Below are 27,540 nucleotides of genomic sequence, written 5' to 3'. Positions count from 1 at the left end.
TTCAGACTTGGGTTATAGACTGTGTCCTTCTGCCAGGGCAGCTGGGGAAGGAACACAGTTACAAGTGGTCAGACCCTTGCCCTGTGTTGGTTGTTCCTTTGTGAAGTATTACAAAAAATTTACCAACTCCTGTGAATGATGGAACATTTGGCAAGTGGATCACTACTTCCAGGCTCTCTAAGTTGTCCAGGTTTCACTGTTGCTGCCAGAAACTCCTTTATTTTGCTTTACCTGGGTTTGTGTTATCTACCAGCCTGGCCTGGAGACCCCATCCCTCCTCCCAATGGCTGCAGAACTTCAGCTAATCCCAATGCAGGTCAAGATTGCTGCTCTGCCAGACATGCAGTTTCCTTTTCTTCGGGGAATTAATCCTGTCTGACTGATTAGCCTTTGGGCTTTCCATTTTGCAAGGATGGCCAAGCTGCAGCTGTGTGTTCTCCTCTCTTCTGCTGCTAGACAACATCTGAGGATGAGCAGAATGATTTCTATAAAGCAATAATCCCAGCACCAAGCTTGCAATGCTGTAAAACTTACTGGGCTTGTGTTACAAGATGTGGGCAGCCCTACCTTCATTTATACAGTGATTTCATTACTTTTTGATGTAGTCCATGTTCAGCTTGAAGGAAGGCAATGGAGTGATTGCAGTTCAGGATACAAAATGTCCTTGATGTGTTGGTGTCTTGTGCTGGCATACATCCTTCCAAACAAAATCCACCTCTGGGGCCATGCAAAATTTGCGTGTTTAATGCTAATTTAACAGAAATAAATGCTAAATGGCCATTCTCACAAATAATATCTCATCCCAGGATATATTGAGAAGCATCTGAATGCTCGGTATAAATACATTAAATGAAAACCATTTTTCTGCAGTGAAACTTATCACAGTTTCCCCTTTAGTTGCTTCTGATGGGTGAACAGTTTGCAGACTGCTAGTTGAGAGCTTTCCAGGTGTTTTGGGTTTTGCTTTACACCCTTCTTTGTTACAGTAGTGTGTGATTGTCATCTCTGCTTCATGAAATTGTGTTTTTCCTTTGGCTTGATGACTGATATTATTTAAGCAGGTGAACAATGAACCAATGAGAGATGGTTTCTGGGTGCCACACAGGGACACCAGCAGGTCCCTGAAGCTGGTCTGAGATCCCAGCTCGTGTCTGCTACGGTTCATGAGCAGCAGATGAGAAGGGGTGTGCATGGCTGAGGTGTTCAGTCAGCCCAGGACAAGCTGGTAACCTTCAGTACAATGTCCCAATACCTGTTCCACTCAAATGCACTTGAGTTCATGTGTTCCCCTCCTATATGGTGAGCTAACCTGATATGAAAGAGTTATATCTCTGTATGAAATAGTGGGATTAGCTCAGTGATTTTTTTTCAGCAACTGGAAATAAATCAACAGGGAAATCCAAGGAGGAAAAAAAAAATAAATTGCTGCTTTTATTGCTCCACTGTGTGATCACTGGGTTTAGTTATCAGCCTTAGGCTCCCTATAATGGTTATCTCATGGACAATGCCTCAGTGTCATCTTGCATCCTCTTTACCCCTTATATCACATTTCGCTGCAGCAGACTCTAAGCACTTTGGGGCAAGGAGCCAGTTTTTATGTATTACAGTGCTGTGTGCTCTAAATATAGTGCTCCAAGTCCCCAGGAGATCTGCACTGGTGTCTCTTGATGGTGTTTCAGACCTGGATACCCACCCTGTGCCAGTCAAGTTCTAGGTTTCCAGTCACATGTAGTGGAATTTGTTAGTCCAGTTAAAAAACTGGATCTAGCACCCACCCCCGGTCTCATTTGCAGTGCTGCACAGAGTGGCAGTTTGCAAGCAAAAACTTGTTCCTTAGCTGTGCTCAATGGGTTCTGATGCACTGATGCTGTAACATGTAGCCTTAATCTTCAGAACTGGCAAATCCTATTTACCTTGTAAGTATTTAAGCTAATTATATCTCTGATGCAAGGAACATGCGACAAACACTTCACACTGTATCCTTTAAAGGACACTTGAAGTATGGGACCCTCATGCAATATTCTGTATCCCATTCTGGGGGGTGTCATTTGTGTTCTGTGGTGTATTTAGCAATAATGAACCTTAGTAATGATGTAGAGAAAATGAATATGTTCTGGCTAGCTCACCTATAGAGGCAGAAATGCTTCATAACAAGCTTTCCTTGGAAGCACAGTGTTAGCATAGCAGTTGCACAGCTGGGGAATCTGTCCCATTGTAATGATTTGGTGTCAGGAAGATGGTTTGGCTTCATCAGAGCTGTGCCAGGAACCAGACTCCTCTGCCAGTGCCTGAAATGAGAACAATATTGTTTCTGAAGTGATACTGCTGTGTACACATCTGAGCAGGCTTAGCAGAGGCTCCAGGAAAAGCTCCTGTCTGTGAAGCAGGGATCAGCAGGCAGGGGATCAGACCCTAGAGCAGCAATTCCCTGAGCCGGGCTGGGCATGTGGCTGTGCTGGTTACTGGTGTGCTGCTGGTTGTGTACAGCTTGCACCAGCAACAGGGTGTAGAGAGGGGAAGGCCAAGTAGATCAATTTATCAGATGACCTTTGGGAGGCAGAATCCATCCCCTGCTTTGCATTCAATGAACTGATTCTTCTGTGCTCTGCCCCAAGGTCCCGACCCTTGTTCTGTGTCATTCCTGAAGGCGAGGGCTGCAGCTCGACTTCTGCCTGGGACCTGACTTCCCAAATTCTAGATCTCTGTTTAATCCAGTAAACTACTGGTCTTCCTGAAGTCATACTAATCACGCTTGTGTGATTGGGAACCCAGCCCAGAGATAGGTTACAGCTTCCCCAACTTTCTTATGTGGCTCCTGGTTGAAAACAGAGCCTCGGTGATGGCACAGTGCTAATGATCAGTTAATCAATAGAGATAATTCCCACACATTTAAATTTTTTTGTTGTCTAGTAATGTATTTAACAGTTAAAAAACTGAGGCTCATGTTCTAACCCAGACCAGTAATTAGAAAAATAGATCTAGGGCTGATGGATGTGAAGGTAAAACAAATGAGGTGAAGACAGTTTTATGCTGAGCATAAGATTCAAGGTTTGATTAAATTATTATTAACACACTGCTTAGGTCCCTCAGAAACTGGTGTACAGGGGCCCTTAAAACTATTCTAATTGAAGCAAAAATCAATGGAGTGGAAAGCATCTTGGCTCTTCAAGAGATGTCAAAGTGTATAACATGGTGGACACCTGGGGGTTTGGAAAGCTGTGACAGCTACAAGCCGACCTTTGGCGAATTTAATCTGCAAATGGATTCCTGCTTAGGACAGCTAATGCTTTTAGTTATTGTACAGGCTCATTCCTGGATTTTTAAAAGCTGAGAATAAATGGATTTCATGATGCAGCTCTTATGTATGTTGCATAACAAACAGGTGGCCTGTGGATGCATTTAAATGGTGTGATGTATTGAAAAACTTTGGAGGAGTTATGAGTACGTAATTATAATTCATGCACAATGGGGACAATAATTGTTCTAGTTAATAAAGTAGAAAGGACTTGGCACTTGTTAACATGGAAATACATTGAAGATGGAGCATGCTGAAAGGACCGGGAGGAAGGCTGCTAGTCTGTGTTTGTATTTCCTAAACAATATTGTTAAGCAATGCTGGTGCTCATTATTCAGCTGGACATTGCCTTTTGACTGGGGCTTGCCACCTGATATATGAAGGGAGGATGTGATATGGTCATGTTTGCTTATTAAAAATCTGTCTTTATTTTTCTGGCATTGGGATTGTTGAAGCTAGATTGCTCCTGTGTCTTATACAGTGCACCCAAGTGCACACCCGCAGGCAAATGCACATGGTAGGCAGGGGTAATCTGATTCATGGATGTATTGGTTTGGTTTTAACCTTTTCTTTCCTCCTCTCTCCTCCTGCTGGAGGTCTGTATCCTTGCCTTCCCCTGGGAGACAAGGAGCTCCAAGTGCAGAGGTGTCCCTTGTCCGGAGCCAGCAGCAATTCTGAGTCTGGGGGTGCAGTGCTCAGGTCTGGTCCCATCACTGCAGCTCACAAGGAGCTACCAACAACACAAGTTATCTATAAAGGGTGATGTTACTTCTGGGACTCTTCCTGGCCTGCAAGAGCTTGGGTAACTGCATCTCTGCTCTGCCTTTTGCCACAGCCAAGTCTTGTGTGTGAATTCAGATTAACCTGTGGATCTCATCCACCACAACTGAGAGCAGCTTCAGCCACAAATACAGTGTTTGTTTAACTTAAACATGTGCCTGGTGATTATAGCAAGGAACCTGCATTCCAGAGCAATTCAATATAGGCTGTGGGCATGGAGACTTCAGGCTCATGCCTGTCTGATGAATGCTTCTGGCTTGTCACATCAGTAGTCCCCATACTAATGAATGGCCTGTGATGTGATGTGGTTGACTGACAAATCCTTGAAGTTTTAGATGCTGTATGAGTAAGTGCCAGGGTTCTCAAAGTGCAGTTTTGCAGTGCCTTCATCAGCCTCCACGTGACAGCATGTCAGCACATCCTGGGGAGGCAGGCATCTGAGAGCCTGGGAATTCACCTCTCACAAGGTCACAACACGGGGCAGAAAGAAAAGCTTTCCCTTGCCTCTTGCTTGACAGGATCCACACGCTGCTCCAAAAGGCATGTCGTGGTGGTGTAGAGTGCCCTGTCCACAGACCCAGATGCTGGAGAGACTGGAGTCCTTGAGCCTTCTTGCTCAGCCATGCTCTCTCCTATGCTTCCCCTCAAATAAGGAACTCCCAGGAGGGCATTGTGATCTCAGCAGGATAATGTAGGTTGTAAAATCTCACACCTTCCAATGAGATTTTCATTATGATAGAGCAAGGAGAGCAAATCGAGCTGTGTATTTGTAATGTTATCCAGCACCTTTGTTTGTTACCCTTCATCCTGTATTTTTATATATATATACACATGCCCGTGGTCCTGGTAACAATAACACTGCCTGCAGAGCAGCCATGGACTGTCAGGACATCTGTTGAACTGTGTAGCCCCCGGACTCTTCCCTGGATGTCAGGGATCCTCCTGCCTGCACTGACCTTAGCAGCCAGAAACCACTGAGCATCCTCTCCCCTTTCACCGCTGGGACGGGGAGGCAGCCATGGGCACACAACTCCTCATCTTGCCGACATGGAGACTCCCATGGCCCTCGCTGCATCTTCTGCCCCAGGACACCGGTGTATACATGTTGTGGGTCTTTTCCTGCCAGAAAAAAAACAAAAAAAAAACAACAGGTGGAAGAACCTCGGCTGTGTTCTTAGGTTTAGGGGCGGGGGGCTCAGTGAGCATCACTTCTTCAGGTGGGAGCTTCCATAGGGCAGAGGTGTCCTCCAGAGGCAGGAACAACCCGGGGCAAGAGCATCCCTGGGGTAGGAGCATCCGCCGGCAGAACCGCCCCGGGCAAGAGCATCCCCCGGGGCAGCGGCATCTCCGCGCTCCGCCCGCCCGGGACGTGCAGTGCCGAGCCATGCCCAGCCGTGCCGTGCCGTATGGGAGGAGCCATCGGTCCCCGCCGCCCCGCGCCCCCCCCCCACAGCCGCATTTCGCGGCCGGCCGCCGCGGAGCAGGTCGCGGGGGGGGATGATGGATCCGCGGCTGCGGCTGCTGACGCCCCGCGCCCGCCAGCCCGCCGTCAATGGAGGAGGACGTTGAGACCCGCAAGATCAGCAGCAGTTTCCTGCGAGACCACAGCTATGCCACGGAAGGTGAGCGACTGCCGGGGCGGCGGCACCAGCCCCTGCCCGCCCGCAGCAGGTGGGGGCCGCCCCGCACCAGCCCTCGGACCCCGACCGCATACCCCCGCGCCCCAGCCGCACTGGTGGGGCCGCTGCTGGAGCCGGGGCCGGGGGCTGCTCCCCGCCGGCCGGGCAGGACGGGCATCCCGGCGGCGGTCCTGGGGGTCCGTGCAGGCTGACCCACTCTGGTGACTCAGCAGCACCGGAGCCGCCCAGCTCCACCCGCCCTGCCGCGGGTGGGCTCCCCGAGCCGGGGTGGCGGGGCCCGGCCGCCGCCCCCGGAGCCGCCGCGCTCAGCCGGATCGGTCCCGTGGGGGTCCGAGGCAGCAGCTCGGTACCGACTGGTCGCTGCCGCCCCGGAGAACCGAGACTGACAGCAGCCGCGCCCTGAGCTCCGCGCCCTCCCCCGGGGAGCAGAACGGGTCGGAACCGAGTCCCCAGCCCCGGGGCAGCCCCAGAGACCGCGCCCGTCGTGGGGGCTCCTCTCGACGGCGACAGCGGAGGGGACCGGGCCCGTCCGACCCTTCCGAGAGGGCCGGGGGTCTGCGGGCGGCCGCGGTTTCCGAATGTGCTTCATTAGCTGATGACTGCATTAGCGACTTCCGCAGGTAGCCGGTGACTGTGCTGGTGAGGTTAGGAAATACGGCAAATACGAGTGCAATTCGTGCTACAGGCGCTAAATAGTTGTCTCGGTGCTGTTTTGCTCCTGCAAGCCTCTGCGGGGAGAAAATACGTATTCTGCCTGTGTGTTGCAGAGGCGAGGAGATGCCAGAACTGTTAGCCATGCATAATGTCATAGCCCCGGCTGAGCTTGCGGGAGCGTTTGATCAGGATTGGCCGTCAGGGCTGGGGGCGAGCAGCCGGTGTGGCCATGTTCGGTGCGGGCATCGGGCGGGAGCTGCAGACAGCCTCGGGCCCAGGGCAACCACTGGCGATGCGGGGGACGGGGACAGGGCCGAGGCTGCCTCTGCCGTCCCTCTGAACAGCTCAAGAGCCCTCTCGTCAGCTCCGCCACAATCTCCTTTTGCTCCCGCAGCTCGGGAGGAAAATGCAGCTGCTGTTGTGAAGCAAAACCGAATCCTCCTCCTCCCACCCTATCCCTCCCAGTGGCTCTGACCCTGTGCATCAAACCTCAAAAAACCGACTCCACACCAGAGAGTACAGGCTCATTAATAGCTTAATTAGCAGCTGAAGAGGCTTTCTCTTAGTCTTTCATTCTCCTTAGGCTCTAGAGGAAGCCAACGCAGGACCAGACCGGCAATTTTATGACTCCAGCACATAGCTAAAGGACGCTTTATTTAGGGGGAGAATCTTGGGCATCATATAGTAATGAGAAGCTTTGGATACTTGGTGAGCCACAGAAAATTATCACGTGCAAGTTCGTGTTGCTTGTGTGTATCTGAGACGTGAGTGCTTGGCGTTGACAACCCCAGAGGCAGGGGAGAGGACCCCGGGACATCCCTGGCTCTGCTGCTCGCTCTCTGCTGAGCCTGTCTACTTCTGCTGTCGTCCATGGAAGGATAGGTTTGCCGTTGCTGCATTACAAAGACAGCTGCAGCAGCCAACACATGAAAAACTGGGAAGGTACCTTCCCTGTCGTGACCTGCTGGGAGCTCAGTTTCCCTGGCTGGGAAGGATGGAGGGCTGAGATGAGCCTGCAGTGATTCCAGCCGGTGGCACTGGAAGGTCTGTGGATTTTCCAGCCTGAGGTTTTGGTGATAAGATACAGTCTGCCTGTTAATCTGTGGTGAGATTCCCCAAACTGTAAACTGGCCTTTTCAGAAAAGCCTTGTGCGTCCTACTGAGAAACTTAGAGCAAACCTCTCCATAGCAAGGAAATAGCCAGAATATTTCCTGTTTGTGAGCCAGGGTGATCCCCGTGTCTGTGGCGGGGCGGGAGGACGTACATGAGTGTGTGTTGGCAGTGGATCAGCTGGGAGTTTCTCTCCACCTCGTGCTGTTGAGGACTTCCCTTTTTCAGTGGAGTTGTTCTGGTGGAGGAAGCCTGAATTCACCTTGAAATGGTAGACCTTGCTTGTGTGGAAAAAAAATTCAAGATGATAGTTCAGTTTTAGTTTTGTTCTACATGTGAAAGCAGCATATGCCTAAAAATGATGTGGTTGGTACCATCATGTCTTGATTAAAAATAATCCCTTCCCTTGCTTTGGAAATGACCGTCCCTGGTGTGTCAGTGGAGGGAGCGCTCCGGGTTATGAAATGGAGTTTGGTGAAGTGCTGGTGACACTGAAATAGGTCCGGTATTTTTATGCAAATGTGGGGTGAGGATGGTATTTCAAAAGCGCACACTTGAATGCCTTGTTCTTGTGTGCTGCTCAGAAGTACTGCTAATGAAGCAAATGCAGCCATTGTGCTAATTCAACTTCAGTTGCCAGGGAGTATTAAGTTGCTGCGATGCGGTGCACATCCCCGGGGTGCTGTTCTGGAGCTGCTGGGTGAGCTGGGTCCAGGGTGGTGCCAGCGAGGTTGTTCACTGCTCGGAACGGCAGGTTTCACAAGAAAAATATTCATGAAATATGCTTGGTTTGTTCTGCTGCATAAATCCATCTTCATCGCAATTCTGCTGAGCACCCAGACAAAAGTAGGACAAATTGAGATTATTTGAATACAAACAAACCATGTGAGTAGCTTCCACTTTTCCATATGCTTGCCAGAGATGTTGACCAAAGTTGGCAGAGGTGGGATGGGTTTCTTCTCTCCAGCTCTGACCCTATCCCCTTTGGATGCTGCAGGGTGCCCTGGACTCTGTGCAGAGCACCTGCATAGTGTTGCCCCACCATAGTCACGGGTGGGTGACCCTTTTCATGTCCCTTCCCACTGGTTTGGTACAATGGAGAAGAAGATTTTGCAGGGTATGATGCCAGGAGGTGGTCCAGGAGGAGTCTGTGGGTGGGGCGTGCATTTTGGAGTGTGCACCTCAGCACAAACATGTTGGAAATACCCCAGGCCTGGCCATAGCTGTAGGCATTGTGGGTTTGGGTGCGTCCCTGGCACCCATGGCTCCCAGCAAAGCACTTGGAGGATGACATGGCTGGTGGTCACTCAGGGGAGGTGGCCCTGATGGGGCCTGATGGCTGTGTTGCTGGAGTAAGACCCTAGTCCCATGGCCATGGTGTGAACCTGCTGTAGGTCAGCTTTGGGTCACCCTGGCTCCCCCTGGGTGTGGGGCTGACACCAGGAGCTGGGAGCTGTGCCTGACCCATGGTTCTGCTGAGTCCCTGAAGATTCTTCCCTTTCCAGGTCAGTTTGTGGACAGCTCTCTGCAGCAGCCACAATGGCTTTTCTAAAACCTGTGTGTAATCCCCAGAAAAGTCTGAAGTGGGTTGTTTTCCTCCAGCTCTGGGTTCAGGGGGAGAGCTCTCGGGTATTTTTGTTGTTGCAAATGATGAGAGTTGCTGTTTGAGGATCATCTGGATTGGGATTTAACTAATCCAGGAACCTCCTTGAAGTTGTTTTGTCACATTAAGTACTTTGATTACAAAACAGAGTCCCATCCTTTATGCTTTTTATTTAAATACATGTACTATGTTTAGACCTCCCTCTCTCCCTCTCCCTGAGCCTGTGCCCCAGCTGTGTTGGAGGGACCCACGGACATGTCTCCATCTCTCTAATCCCAGGAGCACTGCTCTGGCCCTGGGGGAAGCCAGGTCACCCCCAACAGGCTCCAGCAGCAGTGTGGGGTGAAGGGGAGCAGACTTGGAAAACTTTTCCATGGGGAATGTTCACCCCTGTGATCTTTGAGCATCTGCAAGAGGAGTCTGGACAAGGTCGTGAAAGCTGTCAAAGTTTACCAGGCACAGAGGGACCACCTCTGGCTCAGGTGGCTCCTGAGCTGAACGTTGCTGGAGAGTGGGAGAATATTAGTGGAAATATTGGTGGTGTTTGGCTGTGGGAATAAAGGTTTGTGGAAGAGATCCTCTGGGAGTGTAAGTCCCAACTGCTGGGATTGATGGAGACTGGTGACTCTGGTAGCTGCCATGGGAGGTGTGAGACCCGCAGAGCTGCGTGGGTCACAGAGTGGAGGCGTCTTGGCGTTGGAGGATGCTGATCAGGCAGGTTAAAAACAGCAGCAGCTTCCTCCCTGCTCCTCCCCGCCCTGGCGAAGCAGCTGGACGGGAGCTGGAGGTGCTAAAGCTGATGTGCTGAGCTGGCACAAAGCCCAGCTGCAGAGGGGTCTGGAGGGGCTGAGGTCTGGCAAGGTGCTGTGGGCTGCAGAGGGGGCCGGGTGCTTGGCAGTAGCGGAGCTGTGGCACGGTGAGTCTGTCCAGAGCTGCTGGGTGAACACCCACTGACATCTCTTCTCAGCACCCTGCCTGGTGCTGCCATGATCCTGGGTATGCAGCAGTGCTACACATGACCCACCCAAAGTCCCCATGAGTGGAGCTGGGGAGACAGGGCACACTGTGCCTGTCCCCGGCACCCCTGGAGGGGTGGGGTGACACTGTGGCCATCCCCAGGACCTGGACACTGCAGCCCAGGTGTGGAGACACTTGGTGCCTTGTTCCTGGGTGCACAGCTCGTGTCCCTGCGGCCACCCTGAGAAAGGCAGAATTGAGCCATCAGAGTCAATGTCTCCATTCAGAGCGGGTGTTCCAGCACAGCTTGGTGTTTTTCTCCTGGTGCATTGTGAGCCTGGTTTCTTGAGGGGAAACATTTGAAGGGTCTTTGATTGAGGGGTTTTGTTCTCCGGTAGCAGCTGCAGTCACGGGTAGAGGGGGAATGCTGCTGATGCTTTTGCAGGGTGCTGCTGGCAGCGTGGACACTGATTGCTGGGACCTGGCTCAGTGTGGCAGCCAGTCCTGGGCACTGTTGATGTCCTGTTGATGTTGAAACCCCATCAGGCTTTCAGCTTCATCCAGCAGCTGAGTTGGGATGATTTTTTTGCTTTACCCTTAGTCTGATACAGGGTAGAGCAGCAGCCCCTCTTGCCAGGGTGATCAGAGTGAGGTGACAGGCAGGTGGCACATCCAGAGGTAGCACCCTTCATGGTCACTTTGCCTTTTTCTTGAGGCATTTTTATCACCTGTCTGTTTTCCACTAGCTATGCAGACTTTACACCTTCCCCGTGTCAAGTTCAAGCTTGTCCAAAGCTCTTTGGTCCCTTGGGTCTGTCCATGTGGGGCTGTCCACACAGGAGAAGTGCCCTGGGAAGTGAGTGTCTTGTTCCTTCATCTCACTTTGTTTGGGGGTTACCTTGCAGAGGCTGTTACAGGGCTCTGAGGTGTGATATGTACCTTGGGAAAGACAAAAAAGGCCACACAGGTTGGAAGTTTTGTATTGCAGCCTAGCGTGGGGTTGCAGGGGTGACAGGAGTCCAGGCAGCAGGCTGAGGGAGAGAGCAGAGTCCCTTCAGTCCCTTCTAGGTGTCTGGCAAATCCAGAAAGATTCCTCCTCCCTTGCAATGCTGCTTGGCTGCATTGCTGCACAGAACTGTTCTGCAGCCTTTTTGTTTCCTTTAAAAACTGATTCCTCACTTGCTGCTGTGCACAAGTCAGCTGTTCAGTTGGTCTCTCCTGCTGCTGCACTAAAGCTGATCCTGTGAATGGAAAGGTAACTGGAATAGAAACCAGAATCTGAAATAGACTGCTAATCTCCCATCTCAATCTCCTCTGTCCTGTGTGTCAGTTGATTCCCTAATGCAGTCATAAAGCACAACCATTATCTCAGCTTCCCGAGTATGCAAACAAATTGCAGTGATTTTCCTACCCTTGGATCAGTCTGTATCCATATTCTCTGAATAACAATAAAACGTTAATGGAGATAAAGACTGTTATCTCCCTCATGTCTATTTTGTCATTGGAATAACAACTTTAAATGTTAAGAGTGCTGAGATTTATAGATGCCAAGCCTGCTCAGCAAAAATAAATCATGTTCCATAGTGCACATTACCATTTATTGCTAGTATGTTATCTGAAGCCAGGGTGGGGGTTAACCCTGTGGTAACATCCTCAATGGGGATTTTAAATAATTTTGTAGTTTAATTTAAAAATTCTGCTGGCTTCCTGGTTTGATCTGCAACGCATTTTAGAGCAGGGGCTTTGAAGTGGAAACTCTCCAAAATGCTGACAACAAGCTCCTCCAGAAAGCAGGCAGTGGGAGAAACCCTGAAACCCAGTGAAGCCACTGTTTCAGCTCCAGCTTCTGTGAGACCAGCCCCACACATGTGGCTTCCCAGTTTGCTCTTTTGGAAGGTTTTGTAGACCTTGGAAGCCCACTGGTTTTTGGAACCTTCATCTTGATGTTTTCATTGTTGTTACAGACTTCCTCAGTGACATGATGGTGAGATAAATGTGTTTTTCTTGTTATTTAAGGCCCTGCTCAGCCCCTGGGTGGGTGGTGCCAGGCTCCTGGGGATGGAGCGATGCCCTGCTGCCATGGCACTGTAATGGCCTTGGGCTGGCACCTTGTGCCCAGTGCCAGGGCATGGTGACAGCTGTAGGCCATGCCCAGTGCTGGGTGCTCGTCTGTCTGGTGGCCAGTGGCCCATGGCTGGGGTGGCAGGATGCTTCACGTCGGCCTCAGTAAATGTTACCTGGTGGGAAGGGGAATGTGGTCAGGGGTGTGAAGAGGGGTCCATCCTTCCACCTCACGGTGTTTACAGCACCGATGGGGCCACCTGGAGAGCCCAGCTCCCTCTTTGCCAGGCTTTGTCACCTTCCTGCTTCCTGGATGCTTAGGAGCCCATTGAGAGGTCGCTCTGCTGGTGTCCAGCTTTGGCTGTCAGTCTGGTTTAAAGCTGTAACAAAGCTGTGATGGAGCAGTGGTCAGGACAGACACCCCCCCAGCCCTTCAGGAGTGTCCCCATCTCCCTTGTGAGGGGCTCAGGAAACTTCTTTCTCTTCAGCCACTTCGTTTTAAGGGAAACACTTCCATCATGCTCTGTTGTACAATACATCCGTGGATCCTAGGTGCAGCCAGCTGGGATGTAGGGTTCTGATGAGCTCTCTGGATGTCAAGATGGGAGTTCAGCTCTGAGGAAACAAGACACACTGGGTGTTCCTTGAGCCAGCAAAATGGCCATCACAGCCACTGTTGGTGTTTGTTTTGCTGGGATAACAGGGTTGTCCAAGGAAAGGTGGTCACACAACCACCTGCAGCAGAGGTGATCTTCAGCAGAGTGTTTTTGAAGGGTACATCATTCATGTGAGGGGTAACTAAAGGGAGCTGAACATTTCACACCTTTAATCTGAATACTCCGAACGCTTGGAGGTGGAGGCATGTAAGATTAACTCCTTGCCAAACCTACGTGTGTCAGATGATTCCCACCTGCGTGGCAGGCCAAGGAAGCCTCTGTTATGAGCAGATTATTTTGTTATTCCTGCCTCAGGCCCCTGCATGTGCTGTTTGGGAGCAGACCTGGTCTGCTGCAGGAGGTTGGTGTTGGCAGAGGTGGGAGATGCTCCAGCTGGCAAGCTGTCCATGGAAACACATCTCTGTGGGATCAGGGGACTGGAGGACGGAGAATTAGAGAGGTGGTTTGTGAGAGCCCTCCTTCCCAATCCCTAAATAAACTTGGCCTTGGTTGCAGGAGGCTGACAGACCCTTAATTATAATAACAGCGTGAGCAGTGTTGCTTTGTAACTGTCTCCCCACTGAACATTTCTGGCTGGCAGGAGAAGGATGCCAGATGTCTGCTTGTGATTGCCTCTGGTTGTGAAGACCAGATCGGGGCAATGCTCTCAGCTGGAGGATACAAATAATGTGGATATCCAGGGGTGGCTTGGTTTGTTTGCCTGGTTTCTTGGCAGAAGCTGGAGTCCCGTGGCATAGGCCCATCTAAATGTTTCCAGGCATCTCTGAAGGTATCTACAGGGAGGTCACACCCAGCAAAATGCAGGTGGGAGCCCCTCTCCCCAGCACCAGCTGGGGCTGAGCTTCCCTGCAGCCAGAGCGTTTTGGTTATGGATCCTGTTTCATGCTATTATTTGACCTCATGGGGTAATATTTTCATTGGGAGTCCTGCAAAATACAGCAGCTTGGTGCTACTGATGGAGCATGTCCAGCTAATGACAGGTTATTAAGCATTCTTCATCAATAGCAGTAATGAAGAAGTATCCTTTGTTAGCCATGGGGCATGGAAATAAAGTCAGAGGTTGGTACCTGTGGCACTGGCTGGTTAGTTTGCCCAAGACTTCGCTCATGGTGCCACACAGAGATCACCTCATAGCTGGGACTGTCCCTGGTGTCAGTGGAGCCAGATCCATTTCTCCTGGCAGGTCTCGAGGTGGTCAGTGTTTCTCACTACTGGGAGACTGGTGCGGAGATCCAGCCCGAGACCTGCACCCGGCTGCAACCTGGACAGGAGCAGGACTCCTGGTTCTCACCCAGCCCTCCTTCACTACCTGGTCTCAAAGAATTTCATAAACCAGGTGATGCTGCTTGCTGCTATGTTAGGGATATCTTTATTGAGTCTAACCCATCAGTGTGTTTCCAGGCTGGGCACAGGTCTTGCTGATGCTGCTTTGAGGCCAGAGCTGGAGTCTGCAGCTTTCCCTTGTCAGTACAGGACCCTCAGGAGGACACAGCCAAGTCTTTGTCATGTTTGGACATTTGGTTTACTGTAAGAACTTTATAATTAGGATGTTTATGAGTTAATCACACATGTGACACTTTGCTCCCTGCTGTAAGCCTGAGATGTGTGTGTAAGGATGTAGGGAAGTGGATCATCCTTTTTTTTGGCTTTGTGTTACCCTAATGCATTATCTCCATCTGGTTGTCTCCTCCCCTCTCGTGTCCCTCAGCTGGAAGTAAGTGTGTACCGGTGGCTATTAATAGCTGAATCCTGCAACAGTCTGCTCCTGCAGATGGGACTCTCAGCTCCTGAAGCATGAGGTTCATTACAAATAAAGGGAGGCACTGCATGCTCCTTAATGCAATTAGGGCAAAACCTCCTGGGGTGGAGCCGTGGGAGTCCCTGGGCACCAACCCCTGGGGTGAGGCCATGGTTTGGGTGCTCCTGCACCAAACCTTGTTCTTCCTCCCAAGCCCTCCCATCCCCAGCACCCATCTGCTGTCCGGGCAGGAGCAAGAGCAGGGCTGGGGCAGGAGGAGGGGGCTCAGCACCAGGCAGTGCTTAGGGAGAAAAAGCCAGAAATGGCTCCAAACTGTGTTCACATCTGCTGCGCTTCCCCTTGCCAGGGACCCACGCAGCCCTGGGAACCTCGAGGCTTGCAGGTTTTATTCTGAAAGGCTTCTCTGCCTTATTTAAGGAAGCTCTACTTTCTCTCTGGAGAGAAACCTGCTGTTCAAACTGCAAGGTTGGTTTTAGGTTCCCTGTGCCTCTCCTTGCTGTTTTTGTAGCGAGGTGTCTCCTTAGGGATGCTTGCGCCCCTGTGCACAGGAGGTGTCAGTCCCTGTGTGTCCTGCCCTGTCCCTGCGCTCCTGGAGTGGGTGAAGGGTCCTGCCCAGAGCTTTTGGTGTGTCTGGGGGGTGTCTGGCAGCTCCATGGGTGCGTGGACCACCATGAGCGTGGTCAGTGCCAGTGCTCCTCTCCAAGCAGCACCAGCACAGCTGCCTGCTCTGCTCCCTGCCCTTTCCCTTCCCAGGATGTTCATGCAGCAAAGCTGAAGGCTCTGTAGCTGTTCACTTTGCTGGCTAGAAGTGATGGTCATGGCTCTGGGTAGGAGATGTGCCCTGCTTTAAAGTACAGCTGAATCCTGACTTTTGTGGCACTTTGTTCTCTATCTTTTGAGAGCTACTGCCTCACCAAACCTCTTTCTTTTCTTGCAATCTGTTTCTGACAATGTGTGAAGTTATTGACAAGGTGATGAAATCTGGTGGACTAGGATTTGCCAGAAAAAGAAGTGTTTTGTTTTGATTTTTTTTCCCCTCTCTGCAAATGCAGTCTCAGGCCCTCAAATAAGACCACTGGTAGCCATGTGCCTACAGGCAGCGTGCTGGATTCAGGCAGGGACTGCTGGACTGGTGGCATCTTGGCCTGTGGGGTCAGTGATGTCTTCCTAGTGTGCATGCAGAGAGATGAGTGGTACTTGGCACAAGAAAAATAACACTGTGGTACTGTGTCCTTGTGAGTTCTCCTTCATTGGGTGCCGGGTACCACAGCCCAAGCCCTCTCCCTCCTGCCTGGGTAGGATAAACCTGCAGCCGTTTTATCACCTGGGAAGGGGAGTGGTTTTCAGTGCTGCTGGACAAAGACACTGTCCAGATGCATCTGTGTTATATCAACCTAGCTCCCAAGAGCTTTGGGTGGTGGTTGGTGGTACAGGCAGGGGTCAGGGCAGTGTGCAGGGATGGGGACACACACACCAGGGGAGCTGGCACTGGTGTGGACCCCCCCCTGCTTTGCCATCTGCTGATGGACTGGACTTCTTCACTGGGGTTAGCTGGGGGGTACAAATGCCATCATATTTGCTAACTGGGGAGTTAGCTGATGATGCTAACCCATCAGGGGAAGCTTTTGGGAATGGTTTGCTGGGAAAAGTCCTGTCTTGGCAGGGTGCTTGGAAAGGCTTTAATTCTGACAAATGAAAGTCCGGTTTGAGGTGGCATTTGTCCTTGGCTGTTCTGCCTGGGGTTATCCTTGCAGAGGTTCCTTTCTGGGAGACAGGGCTGATGCTGGTGGCTCTGTGGGTCCCTGGCCAGCCCAGCTCCATCCTCTCACACACGTGGCTCCTGCTCCAGTCTTTCAGGAGAAACAGGGGCTGTGTTTCCCTGTGCTGTTTGAATACTGTCTCTGCATGGCAGGACATGAAAATAGAAGCTTGTTTTAACCATTGCACTGGGTTACCTCAGTGTAAGAATGCTAATAGGCAGCTTGGCTAGATTGTCAGATTTAGCTTTTGTTATGCTCTTGGCAGCGCTATTTGGGGGCTGAAAAGCTATTTTAGGTATATTTAATTACAGGTTTTTTTCTTGCTCAGTGAATAGCTGCTGGTAGAATTATTAACCTATAGTGAAAAATGTTAAAGCAGATGGGAGATACTTAAGGCATTCTTTTGTCCAGTCCCTCTCAAAAAGATGGGAAAACAATGTTTATATGTATTGGCAAGCATTGTTTCTGGCTAGCAGGGTTTGCAAGCAGCTTGCTGTGTCTCTTTTACTTTTCAAAAGCCATTGATTTTTGCAGCGTTGCAATTAGAAAACAAGAAGCCTATAAAATGATGTTATTCCTGTATTTTAAAATGGAGTTTCAGTCTCCTGCTGTCTTTTTATTGGTTTCCCCCCTTTCCAGCCCTGCTGAATGTTGCTGGAGTCAGCATGTTGTAATTGGCCTGTGGAGATCCAGGTCTTGCTGGTACCACTTGAAACCCAAACGGCTTCGCTGCAGTTGTGCTGGTCTGGGGCGTCCTGTGGAATGGAAATTGTGCAGGCTCCCAGTCAGCTCCTACTGCAGCTGTATTGACTGGGAACACTCAGCTAATCACTTCCTGTAATTAAATTCTTCACCAGGAATAAAGTTAATCTTCTCAGAGCATGTAAAACCTGACCCGCAGCCTGCGCAGGCAGAAACGTTGTTTATAGGCACCTTTATCCAAGTGTAAAGGGCTGCTCCCAAACCAGAAGCAATTAGTATAATTAGATATTCCTTGTCCTGAGCCAGGGATATGTAATCATAAACTGTAACTGATACGGCAGCTTCCTGCTGAAGATTTTGTGGATTTTCAAGGTCAGAAGGGCCCGTTTTGCCCTCTCACACTGACCTCTGGTCAGAGACAGCTCTGCCCATCAGGGGCTTGTGGCTGATTCCAGGATCTTGTTGGGCTTCAACATTTTCTTAGGTTAACGTCTTTTTAGCCCCATGGTGCTCAGAGAGGAATTGGGGAGACTTTCCCCAACTCCTTTGCTCTGTGTTTGCATAAACACATTAATAAAGTAATTGACCAAATCCTTGCTGGCTGGAGGAAGCATTAAGCTTGCTGTGGGTAACTGACATGAACCATATGGTTTGGTCCCAAGGCTTTTTTGGGTTTTCAGAAGGGGTTCAAAAAGTGCCCATTTGCATAATCTTAAAACATTGACATTCCAAGCACAAATAGTTTTGCATAATTTATTACTCTTGCTGTAGCTTTGCTCATACTCCTAAGTTCAACTTCAAAGTACTGCATCCTCACTTGTAATTATTTATGTGCAGCAAAACAAAACAAAACAGGAAAACATTAAGTGCCATCCAAGCATCACTGTGTTTCATTTGATGGAGAAACTCAAAGCTCCTTTGCGGTCATAAGATTTCTTGTTCATTTTTTAAGAGACAAAATCAGAATACATAAAAATAAAAAAGCCAGAAAAAGAACTTTTCCAGCAGCCTTTAACATTTCAGTTCCTGGAGCTTTGACCCATCCAAATCAAGTTCTTATGAAAAGCAAGTGTGTGTTACCTGGATGATGCCAGGTACTGGCCATCAGCTGTTTAATTTGGACAGTCAGGGTGTATTTGTCAGTTCCACTTCTGTTCAGACTGAGCTCCTCCTGTCAGTTCTGCCCCAGTGCAGAGATATTTCAGCTGCAAACAAGGTCAGGAGTGTCTGGGTATGACAAGACTGTTATTTGCTTCCCCCAGTTTGTTTGCCCTGGGCTGATCCTGTTCACCTTTGGAGACCAGGGCTCAGCTTTTGCCTCAGTTGTTATTTGGGTGGCTGTGGGTAGTTCTGGGATCCTTGCTGCTCCTGCAGCTCACTAGCAAAGAGGAAGCTGCTGCTGGGTTTGTTGGGCTGGTGATGGGTTCCCCCTGCATGGTATCAGCTGTGCTGCTCCCACTGGGCTGGCAGAGAGAGTGTCATCTTTGCAGCAAACAGTAATATCTCTACCATCAGAAACAGGGGTGAAACGTGCAGAAATGCCCCAGTAAGCAGAGTGCAAGGGATGCCCTGCAAGGAGGACCTCACCGCACCCGTGTTACTGGTGAAACCAGGTCTGCCAGTGGTTATGTTCCCTCCTCAGCATCTTGGGTTTTCTGCTGACCCATTCTGCCCTGGCTGGTGGACAACTGAGGAGAGTAATGGGGACTTGTTCATGGTCTGCATGGCTCCCATCGTTGTGTGGAGCTAACGAAGGGTACGAGGGAGACGTTCACCATTACGAGAGACCAGGCCTGAATAAATCAGTGTACATGGATCATTGAGCATCTTTGTTGTAAAACAAATGGCTTGTGGTCAGTTAATCATACAAAGAAACATCTCGCAGACCTCATGACATTATTCATAAGTCCTAAATCCTCTTGCAGTTTCATAAACAAAACATCTTGTTAAAATATGGAGAAATTATAGTCTGGAATGATTGTTAGAAATGTGGCTGCTGCAGATTGCAGGGGAAAAAGAAGTCACAGAGTATTTTTTTTTTTTTTTTTGCAAAAAGCTTGTCTCCCCACCACTGGAACTTTTGCCTTTATCTTGCAGGTCTTGTGCTGAGTCTCCTAGGTCCCTTGTCTCCCAGGGGTGCTGGTACAGACCCCAGCCCCTTCCCCCTTCCCCAGGGGGTTGCAGGATTGAAGGAGTTGTTTTCACCAAGGTTTATCTAATTCTATGTTAAACTGCTTTGCAGTCACTCCCAGCTGGGTGCTGGGGACCAGGTCACAGTGAGGCTGTGGAGGAGAGAACCATTTTTACAGCACAGCCACACTGCTGTTTCCTCAGCCCTGACCATCAGCTGCTTCTCTAGGCGTTCTTCTTGAAGGCCTGGAATTGATGTCTGTTGCTTTTTCATCAGGATTTAAAAAAAAAAAATAACCAAACAAATCAAACCTAACTATGGCCATCCCAGTTTACAGTTTGTGTTTCAAGAAAGTGGCTCTCAAGTCTTGCCAGCAATCGGCACATTCACTTGTTAAATTATGCATATACTAACGAAGTGTGAAAATCAGCCAAATAACAACTCTCTGTAATCGCTTAATGTCCCCAGAGCGTATTATTATTATTATTATTATTATTGTTGTTATTATTATTACTACCATTATTTTATGATTTGTGACCCATTCTGAGTCATGTTTCTGCAGGGCATTTTTCCAACAACTGAGCTTAATTAGCATTTTCACTTTTTCCCCTACTGAAAGAAGCCCAAATGTATGCTCACAACCCACGGTGCAGTTTGAGTTTTCTGTTTTGAATTAAGAGATCTCCAGATTTTAAGAAATCCCCATATTTTTGTTGATGAGTGTTATGGGGCAGCACTGGGCTCAGAAAGGCACAACAGGGTTAGCAGGGATGCTCGGTGTCACTGGAGATGGGTGACACTGCCGTGTCCAGGTGGGGAGGTCCCAATTGGATCTGACTGTGACTGGGACAAGAAGCAGAGTTGAAATCTGTCCTCTGGGTTGTGTGGCCACACACAGCTCCTGAGAATGGAGCTGGCTTGTTGGTGGCCTCAGTGGTGTGAGGAGAGGGCAGTCCAGAGCCTTGTCTTTGGGTGAGTGTCGGACAGGGATGGTGTATAAAGCAGCATCACCCAGTGAGACCAGGAGGGCAACCTGCTCAAGCAGAGATGATGATGGTTTGATGGAAATGATGGTTTGATGGAAAACTGGTGGACCTGACAATGGGATGTTTTACTGAGAGCACATCTTATTTGCACAAGGATCTTCTGAAATAGCAGTTGTCATGTCTAGATGAGCGACAGCTTTCTGCCACTGGTCAGCCCTGTAGTGCTGCAGAATCATTTTCTGTACTTGTCCCTGCATTTGTCTCTAGTTTTAGAATTACAAAATCAAGCTTTCCATACGCTCTAATTTTGCCAAGTTACTGTGTTAATGATAAGACCTCAGAGGGATCAACCAGGTTCAGCTTTGCCTCTGGTCTCTGCACTAGCAGATGAACAAAGTCACGATTATCTCAGTCTAACAATTTTGTCCGAAATATTTTATATTAATACTGCCTGAGGAAGCACTATGTTTAGCTCCAGTGGTACAGCCCCAACACCAGAAACAGAGCTCCCAGCAAAGACCTTTAATTCCCTGTCAGAGCCAACTTAATTAAATCCCATCTGACTGGGAGAGGGTTTTCACTTGATCTAATGAATGTCTGTGCTTCCATTTGGAAGTGTATTACCTCCCAGAGTTGATTCCGTGATAATGAGCAAGGTTTGTCTGTCTGTTTCCACTAAAGATAGATTAAAATAAATCCAAATAAATTTTCTTTTCAGAAGGACAAAATCCTATGTAGAATGATTAATTAAAAACACAAGGCAAGGGGATAGTAGCGGAGTGTTGGAATCCCAGCTGTCTGCACACTTAACTCGTAGTAAAACTGAACAGACTGCGTGTGCTAATGGGAAGGCTTTGCCAGAGAGTGATCAGCGGGTGCTTCTTGTTGTTATTAAAGGGCCCCTCAGTGTTCTGCTGTATGTATGTTTCTTGCAGATGATGGTGATGATTGGCAGCCTAGCTTGATCCAACTGTGGACATCTTTAAACTTAAAGATACCAGTTCTCTCGTGTTAAAGATGAATTCTTGCTATCCCAACCTGGCAGATCCTAAAATAGCATTGCTATGACCTCTCTGTTTCAGATGCAGACTGAGTAGTGATTTATTACTCAACAAAGTAAGATAGGTTATTTCTTTTTTGGGCAGACAGGAGGAGGTGTTCCAGCAGGTTTTTTCATCCTTGCCTAGGTTGGGAGAAGAGCAGCACAGCCAGGTGTGTACCTGAAATTCCTGATCAGTTTTAAGAATAAATATTTTGTATTTATACTTGCAGTTTATAAGCCAAGTATTTTTTTTCATCTCTGTTACTTACCAGCCAGAGACACAATGCTTTGTTACTCAGACAGATCACAGAAAGGCCCAGGGTGAGGGCAGCATGTGACACTTGTGCATTGTGCCACAGGCACAACGGTGCCAGGCTTTGCCATGGGGCATCACAGAGGCAGGAGCTACCTTGCCTGGAAACTGGGAAAGAGGTCTGGTACAGTTTCTGACCCCTTGCATCAGGTGATGCTGAATGCTACCGGGCACAGAGATGTTCACTGACATGCTGCAGACCCACACCAGCAAAACCAGCACAGTTCTAAAGACTGGGCTCATTTATAGCTGTAATCTCCTCCTTCAGCCACTGCACAAATTACTTTTAAGCACTTCATTTCAGTGGCTCAGGACTTAATGAACCTAACACTAAATTGAAAGAAAGAAAGTTTAATTAAAATGCTGCATGGAAAATGTCCTGAGACAAGCTCTTCCAGGAGCAGATTGAAAGTGATCGCACAGACATCCAGCTTCTGGGGGAAGAAACATTAAAGTAGGCAGAAAAATCTAGTTTATGATGAGCAGACAGCACATGTGCTGTGGCCTGGCCCTGCACAGAGGCTCTCTCAAGCTTTTCCTGGGTTAAGGTGGATTTTTGCATTGCTGCTAGAGGAGCTGGTGCATTTGGGTACCTGCAGGGACAGGGCACATCCCTGAGGGAGGACCACAAGTGGCTCTGGAGGCCAGGGTCAGGTTGACTGGGACATAGGGTGGCTCTGGTGGAGTGGGTACAGCCATGAACTTGGGGTAGCATTGCCCAGCACTTCTGGGCTGCAGCTGCTTGAGCCTAGCATGGAGAAATCCTCCTGTGGTACCTTCCTACTTGATAGAGCCCCAGATGTTGGATTAAGCCATCTTTAGCTGATTAAATTCAAATCCATGCAACAAACGCCAGGGACTGTCTGCACATAGCTTTAGTGTGTTTGCTTTCCCCTAAATATAGAATTGGGATAGGAAGCACATTCTGTCAAACCCCAGCAGTCCCTGAGGGCTGGGGCTTCCACGTGTGCTTTCTTCAAAGATAGATTGTGGCAGGGATGCAGATTATCTTAGCACTCAGTATCCGTGTCTGTGAGAAACTGCACGTGCAGGAGGAACTCTGGGTGGTGTTTGCTGCCTGTTGTGGGTCCAGTGTTCAACCTCAGTGCCTGTTCCAGGAGCACCAAGCTGGAATAATGAGACTGAGATGGCACTGGTGTGAGATGGTAATGAATTTAGGTCATAATCTGAAAACATTTGCTGTGCATGAGAGGAAAGATTTGCCACTTCCAAATTTTCCTTGCTTAGCTGACATTTGGGTACTTCTAATTCAGATTAAAAAACCAAACCAAAACAATAGCTTTTGCTGATACACTAACAGATGGTCTCAGCAAGCTGACCAGAAAGACAGACTGCATGGCACACTGAGAGCTTTGGCAAACACCCTGGTGCCTGCACACCGACCCTCTGCCTGGAATAACAGTAGAACAGGGATCTACATCAGGTGTGTCAGGGCTGCCTGGGTCTGCAAGCACCCTGAGAGCAGGTGTCTGTGCTGATGCTGGTCAGGACATTGCTGTTGTGGTCAGCACAGTGTTATCTTTGTGTTCCTGCTGAGGGTACAGATCTTTTAAATACAAAGAGCTCGTCACTGTTAATGTCTGTGAATCTGTGTTTCTGTGTCAGCTGTTCTCAGCCAGCAGTGATGGCACTGCAAACTGCAGATTTTCAGGAGGTATTTGGAAACCAGACCCCTTTCTGGGTTGCTTATTCCTTTATGCACAGTCTCTTGGCAGAGCTGGGAGAGAGCGTGAGGCTTGTAGGAATCCTCAGGGTTTTCAAATGTGTCAGTGTGGAAGGGGTGAAGTGGAGGATCTGACTGATGCTCAGGTGCTTTTTACAAAGTCTAATTTATTTTAAGAGCATATTTTTGCAGGCGAATTTTCTGTGACGATTCCTAAGCCCAAATCAGCCATATTGAGGAGGTTTTCCAGTCCTTTGCCTCTCTGCCTCTTGGCAGAAGGATGGCAGTGTAAATCCTGCAGCCAGCCAAGGCACGGGATGCAGTGGGATGAGGGGCAGCAGGGTGGGTGTCCCTCCTGGGTACTGCTCCTCTGCTCCCCTGCAGCAGCAGGAATGTGGTGGGCATGTGATGGAAGGCTGTGTGTGTGTGTGCAGGCAAGAGGAATATCAAAAGAGCAGTAAAAAGAGAAGAAAAGTGATAGACGAAATTATGGGGTTTGGTAATGGCACAGTTTGTGGTGAGTTTTGTTCACTTAGAAATTACTTTGGGGTCCCCACAGTGTTGGCCATGCCCCCCTGTGCAGGGAGCACCTCTGGATGGCACGGGGATGAGGGACCTCCTGCACGGTGTGCTCAGGGACACACACAGCAGGTGTCAGTTCTCAAAGTGAGGTATTTGTGCTGGTAGAGAGATTCTTTGGGTCCCCCACTCATTGCCTTGCTTCACACCCTGCTCCACCATCTCAGGTGTAATGTATATTATAAACATATAGATATAAATAAGGTTTTCATAGCCTGATCGATTAAAAATGGTTACTAATTCAAGACTTGCATGTCTGAAGGAGTTTATGCATCACATGTGTGAATCCACACCCCTCTGTGTCAAGACACTTTGGGGTGACAAAGAAGGATCTCTGTGCCATGTAAAGTTATGCTTGTCTGAATGCTTCTGCTGGCTTTCCTTTCTACTTTATTGTTCTGAGCTCTCCCGTTGCATTTTGAAGCTCCATGGTTTCTGCGTGTATCTCCAGGGGAGTGTTTGGTTGTTGCTGCTCCATGATGGGGACAGCTCTGCCTGAGCACCCGGTACTGCCAGAGCCACTGCCATGACATTGCTTCCTCCTCAGCTCTCCCTTCCAGCAGCTACAGGGAATTAAACCTTGTGGGAGTCGGGGGAGAGAAGCAAGTCCACATTGTTCCCTGGAGCAGCCCTGGGGGGGATGCTGCCGGAGGGAAGTTTCATTCGTCTGGGTTGGCAGCACTGAATTATTCTTTGATGTAACAAGGGCAGGGGAATTTTGAATGTGCCAGTATTTTTAGCACTTAAATCTAGGAGAGTTATTCCATTTTGGGGAAGAGCAGCCACTGCTGCTAGCTCTGCAGCATCTCATCATCATGACTTGAAGCTATACCCTGGAGCAGAGCTGGGCAGTGTCTCCATCCCACCCTGGAGCTGCCGGGGGTCCCACACCAGTGCAAGCCAAGCAGAGAACTGGGCTGGCAATGGGGCAGGGAGCAGGGCTGGGCTTTCCTCAGGGCTTTGAGGTACCCTGGCACGGAGTTGTTCCTGGTGTCCTCCTTTGCTGAAGCTCTGGAATGGAGGGGTCTGGCAGCAGCCGTGTCGTGGTGTTTCCGGGCATTTTGCTGATGATCCCAGACACTCACTGGGCTTAATGCAGTGGAATTGATTTCTGTTTGTCAAGCTATCATTCACCTCAGCGGGTAAAAATCAATGGAGATCAATCAGATGATATTTTGCATGCTATTAGATCCCAGTTTAACCTCTGACACCCTCTCCCCTGCCCATCCACATCCCCCGTCAGGGACCACGCAGCCTTGGGAGGAGTGATGGGGCTCAGCCCTGAGGGTCACACTCTGCCCTGTTCTGAAGGGGCTTGGGTGGTGAGGAAAGACTTGTCTAGCCCCCTCTGTGTTTGGGACTGGCCTTTGATTGGTTGGGTTGAGCTGGGTTTGGGTTTTTTTCTGTTGTAAATCTGAACTTAAAGAGTTGAGAGTGGGTCACGGCTCCTTTCAAAGTTCTTGTGGTGTTCAAGCCTGCACCTTGGCATTTTCACAACTCTCCATCAAAACTCTGTCAATCTGTGCCTAGAGCTCTGACACACAGCATGAATTCCTCACTGCTGGCAACCTGTGTGCTTCAGGGTCAGTAGAGAAGCCTGCTACCTCCTTTTTTTTTATTATTTAAGAGGCAGACAGAAAGGGAAACCAAAAGGATTTCTCTTAACCAGTGAAATGCAAACAGTCTCACAATTTCCTGAGCAAAATAAAACCCATGGCTGGCACGGAGGTTCAGAGCCAGGAATCCTCCTTGGGAGGGTTAAGGGTTGTGCTGCATTATTCACTGAGAACTCAAAGGTTTTCATGCTCCTCAAACCCCCTTTCTGAGCTCAGGGTCCATGGAGCAGTGAGATGCAGGGGTGATGCTTCACCTATGCCAAGATCCCTCAGGGGGCCCAGGGTGGGCTCGGGCTCTGGCCCTCCCATTACCAGGCACGACTGTGTCCTTCAGTTCTCTCCCTAAGCCCTTTAATTTTTCATGACCTCCTCGTTCTTTCTTCATCCACACGAATGGTTTCAGATGTAGGTTTTGTTCTCCACCTGATGACATCCCATTTTCTTTCTCCATTGCAGCCAGCAGCAGGCTGGGGGGTGGCTGTGCTGCACCTTCTCCAGTCCCTGGTGGGCACAGTGTCCCCCCTGCCCAGCAAAGCCCCTCTGCCCTCACGCTGTCCAAGGGGCTGGCTTGGGGGGCTGGGGACAGACATGAGTTATCACCCCACACTCACCAGTGTTAAACTGGATTTGACAACTCTCAGCCTGGGATCTGAACGATCTAAATCCTTCCTTTGGCAGCCTGGTTTGCTGTTATTTATGGTGCTTCCCAGTTCATTGTCATCTGAGGAGCTGGAGGCTTTGTGTGCCGTGCCATTCTCTGGGAGATTTACACAAACCCCAGGGATGGAGCACGGGGAGCGGCGCTGCCGCCGCGGGTCCCCCCGCAGCCCCAGAGTGACCCTGGGGTAACCCAGGAGAGCTCTGGAGGTTAAGAGCTGCTGTAACACACGTACCTCAGCTGAAAGGGTTACTGTGGCCTGGAGGTGGATTTTTCTCTGGTTTTCCCTATGATGAACCTCCCTGTGGCTGCTGGGTGTGAGCACTGCCCTGTGCCATAGGGCTGGCAGTGTGACATGATGGGGGGTATGTGGCAGTGGGCAGGGCCCCAGGGAGCTGGGGGACACCCCCTGACCTGTGGGTCTGAGCCCAGGGATGCCCCTGCCACCAGGCAGCAGCTGTCCTGTTGTGCCATGGAGCTCACAGGCTGGACAATGGAGTTGTAGTGTGCAAACGGGGGGCACATCCTTGGGACATGAGTGGTGTCCACGTGGCCTCCCCACCAGGACTCGTGTTACCAGGGCCCTTCTGCTTGGAGCTGTTGCTGATGCTGCAACAGGCAGGGTGAGCTGGGAGCAGGGATGAGGTGGTTGAGATGCTCCAGAGGCATCAACGATGCGCTTGGGATGCTCCAGGAGCAGGGATGGGGCACCCAGCCCCCTGCACTGGGGGGACAGAGGAGAGGGGCAGCAGCTTGGGCAGCTCCTGCTTGGGGCCAGGCTGCTTCAGGGATGCAGGTCTTGGCACCAACTGCAGCTCCCTTGGTTTTGTCTTCTTTCTTTTTAATAACAGTTCATTTTCCAGTTCCTTGCAGAGGGCATGCCTTCCCTCCACACCAGGAGAGGAGGAGGGGGGTGTGCGTATTATAAATTTCCTATTTTTCTGATAAAACTGTATTGCTATGGTGGAATTCAAATCCTGTCTTTGGTATTTTTAGCATGAAAGCGTGAAGGAGCAGTGATGCTGAGGACGGGTGTGCTGGCAGAGGGGAGGGTCTCCATGGAAACTGTTTTCTTTAAATTCCCACATTCAGGGCACCAGGCGTGTAGGAGGTGATGAGGGAAATGGAAAAGGAAAAAAAAAAGAAAAAGAGAGAAGGTTTTTTTGTTTTTTTTTCCCTTTCTGTTGTCACAAAACTGCTGTGGGAACCTTATGTGACTGGGGCGTAAATTATTGATCATTTCAATGTGAATACATGTGAATTTTAATTAATAATTACCCTGTCCTGTCTCTCAAGTGTGGTGGGTGGGGATGAGCGGGCAGCAGCCTGTGACTGGCCAGCCCGTGCTGGAGGGGCCTGAGTCTGTGGAGAGAGAGAGGGCTTTGAGAAGGGCCTGATGCTGCACCCTGCTCCTCCATTGGGCCTTCCTCCTCCTCCTCCTCGACCCTCAGGGATGTTTTCCTGCACAACACCAGAGCCCTTGGGAAGGGAACCCAGTGCCCAGACTGTGGGTGCTTTGGGGAGGTGCTCCT

The 27,540-nt window shown here is 49.8% G+C and overlaps 1 protein-coding gene across 2 annotated transcripts in view; it reads left to right on the top strand.

Moving 5' to 3' along the window:
- Positions 1-27,540, top strand: part of PPP2R2B (protein phosphatase 2 regulatory subunit Bbeta) — a 55,073-nt gene that overhangs the window by 9,883 nt on the left and 17,650 nt on the right. The window contains exon 1 of one of the 2 annotated variants that reach the window (XM_030459285.1): positions 5,585-5,697. The exons of the other annotated variant lie outside the window; for it this stretch is intronic. Within the exon in view, the coding sequence (XP_030315145.1) occupies positions 5,628-5,697 (70 nt within the window). The 5' untranslated portion in view covers positions 5,585-5,627. Of the gene's footprint in view, positions 1-5,584; positions 5,698-27,540 lie in introns of those variants that run through there. 2 annotated transcript variants of the gene reach the window in all.

The sequence above is a fragment of the Calypte anna genome, chromosome 13, assembly GCF_003957555.1.
Source record: "Calypte anna isolate BGI_N300 chromosome 13, bCalAnn1_v1.p, whole genome shotgun sequence".
Classification (NCBI taxonomy): Eukaryota; Metazoa; Chordata; class Aves; order Apodiformes; family Trochilidae; genus Calypte; species Calypte anna.
The sequence above is the reverse complement of the archived record's forward strand: the minus strand, read 5'-3'. Positions and strand labels throughout refer to the sequence as shown.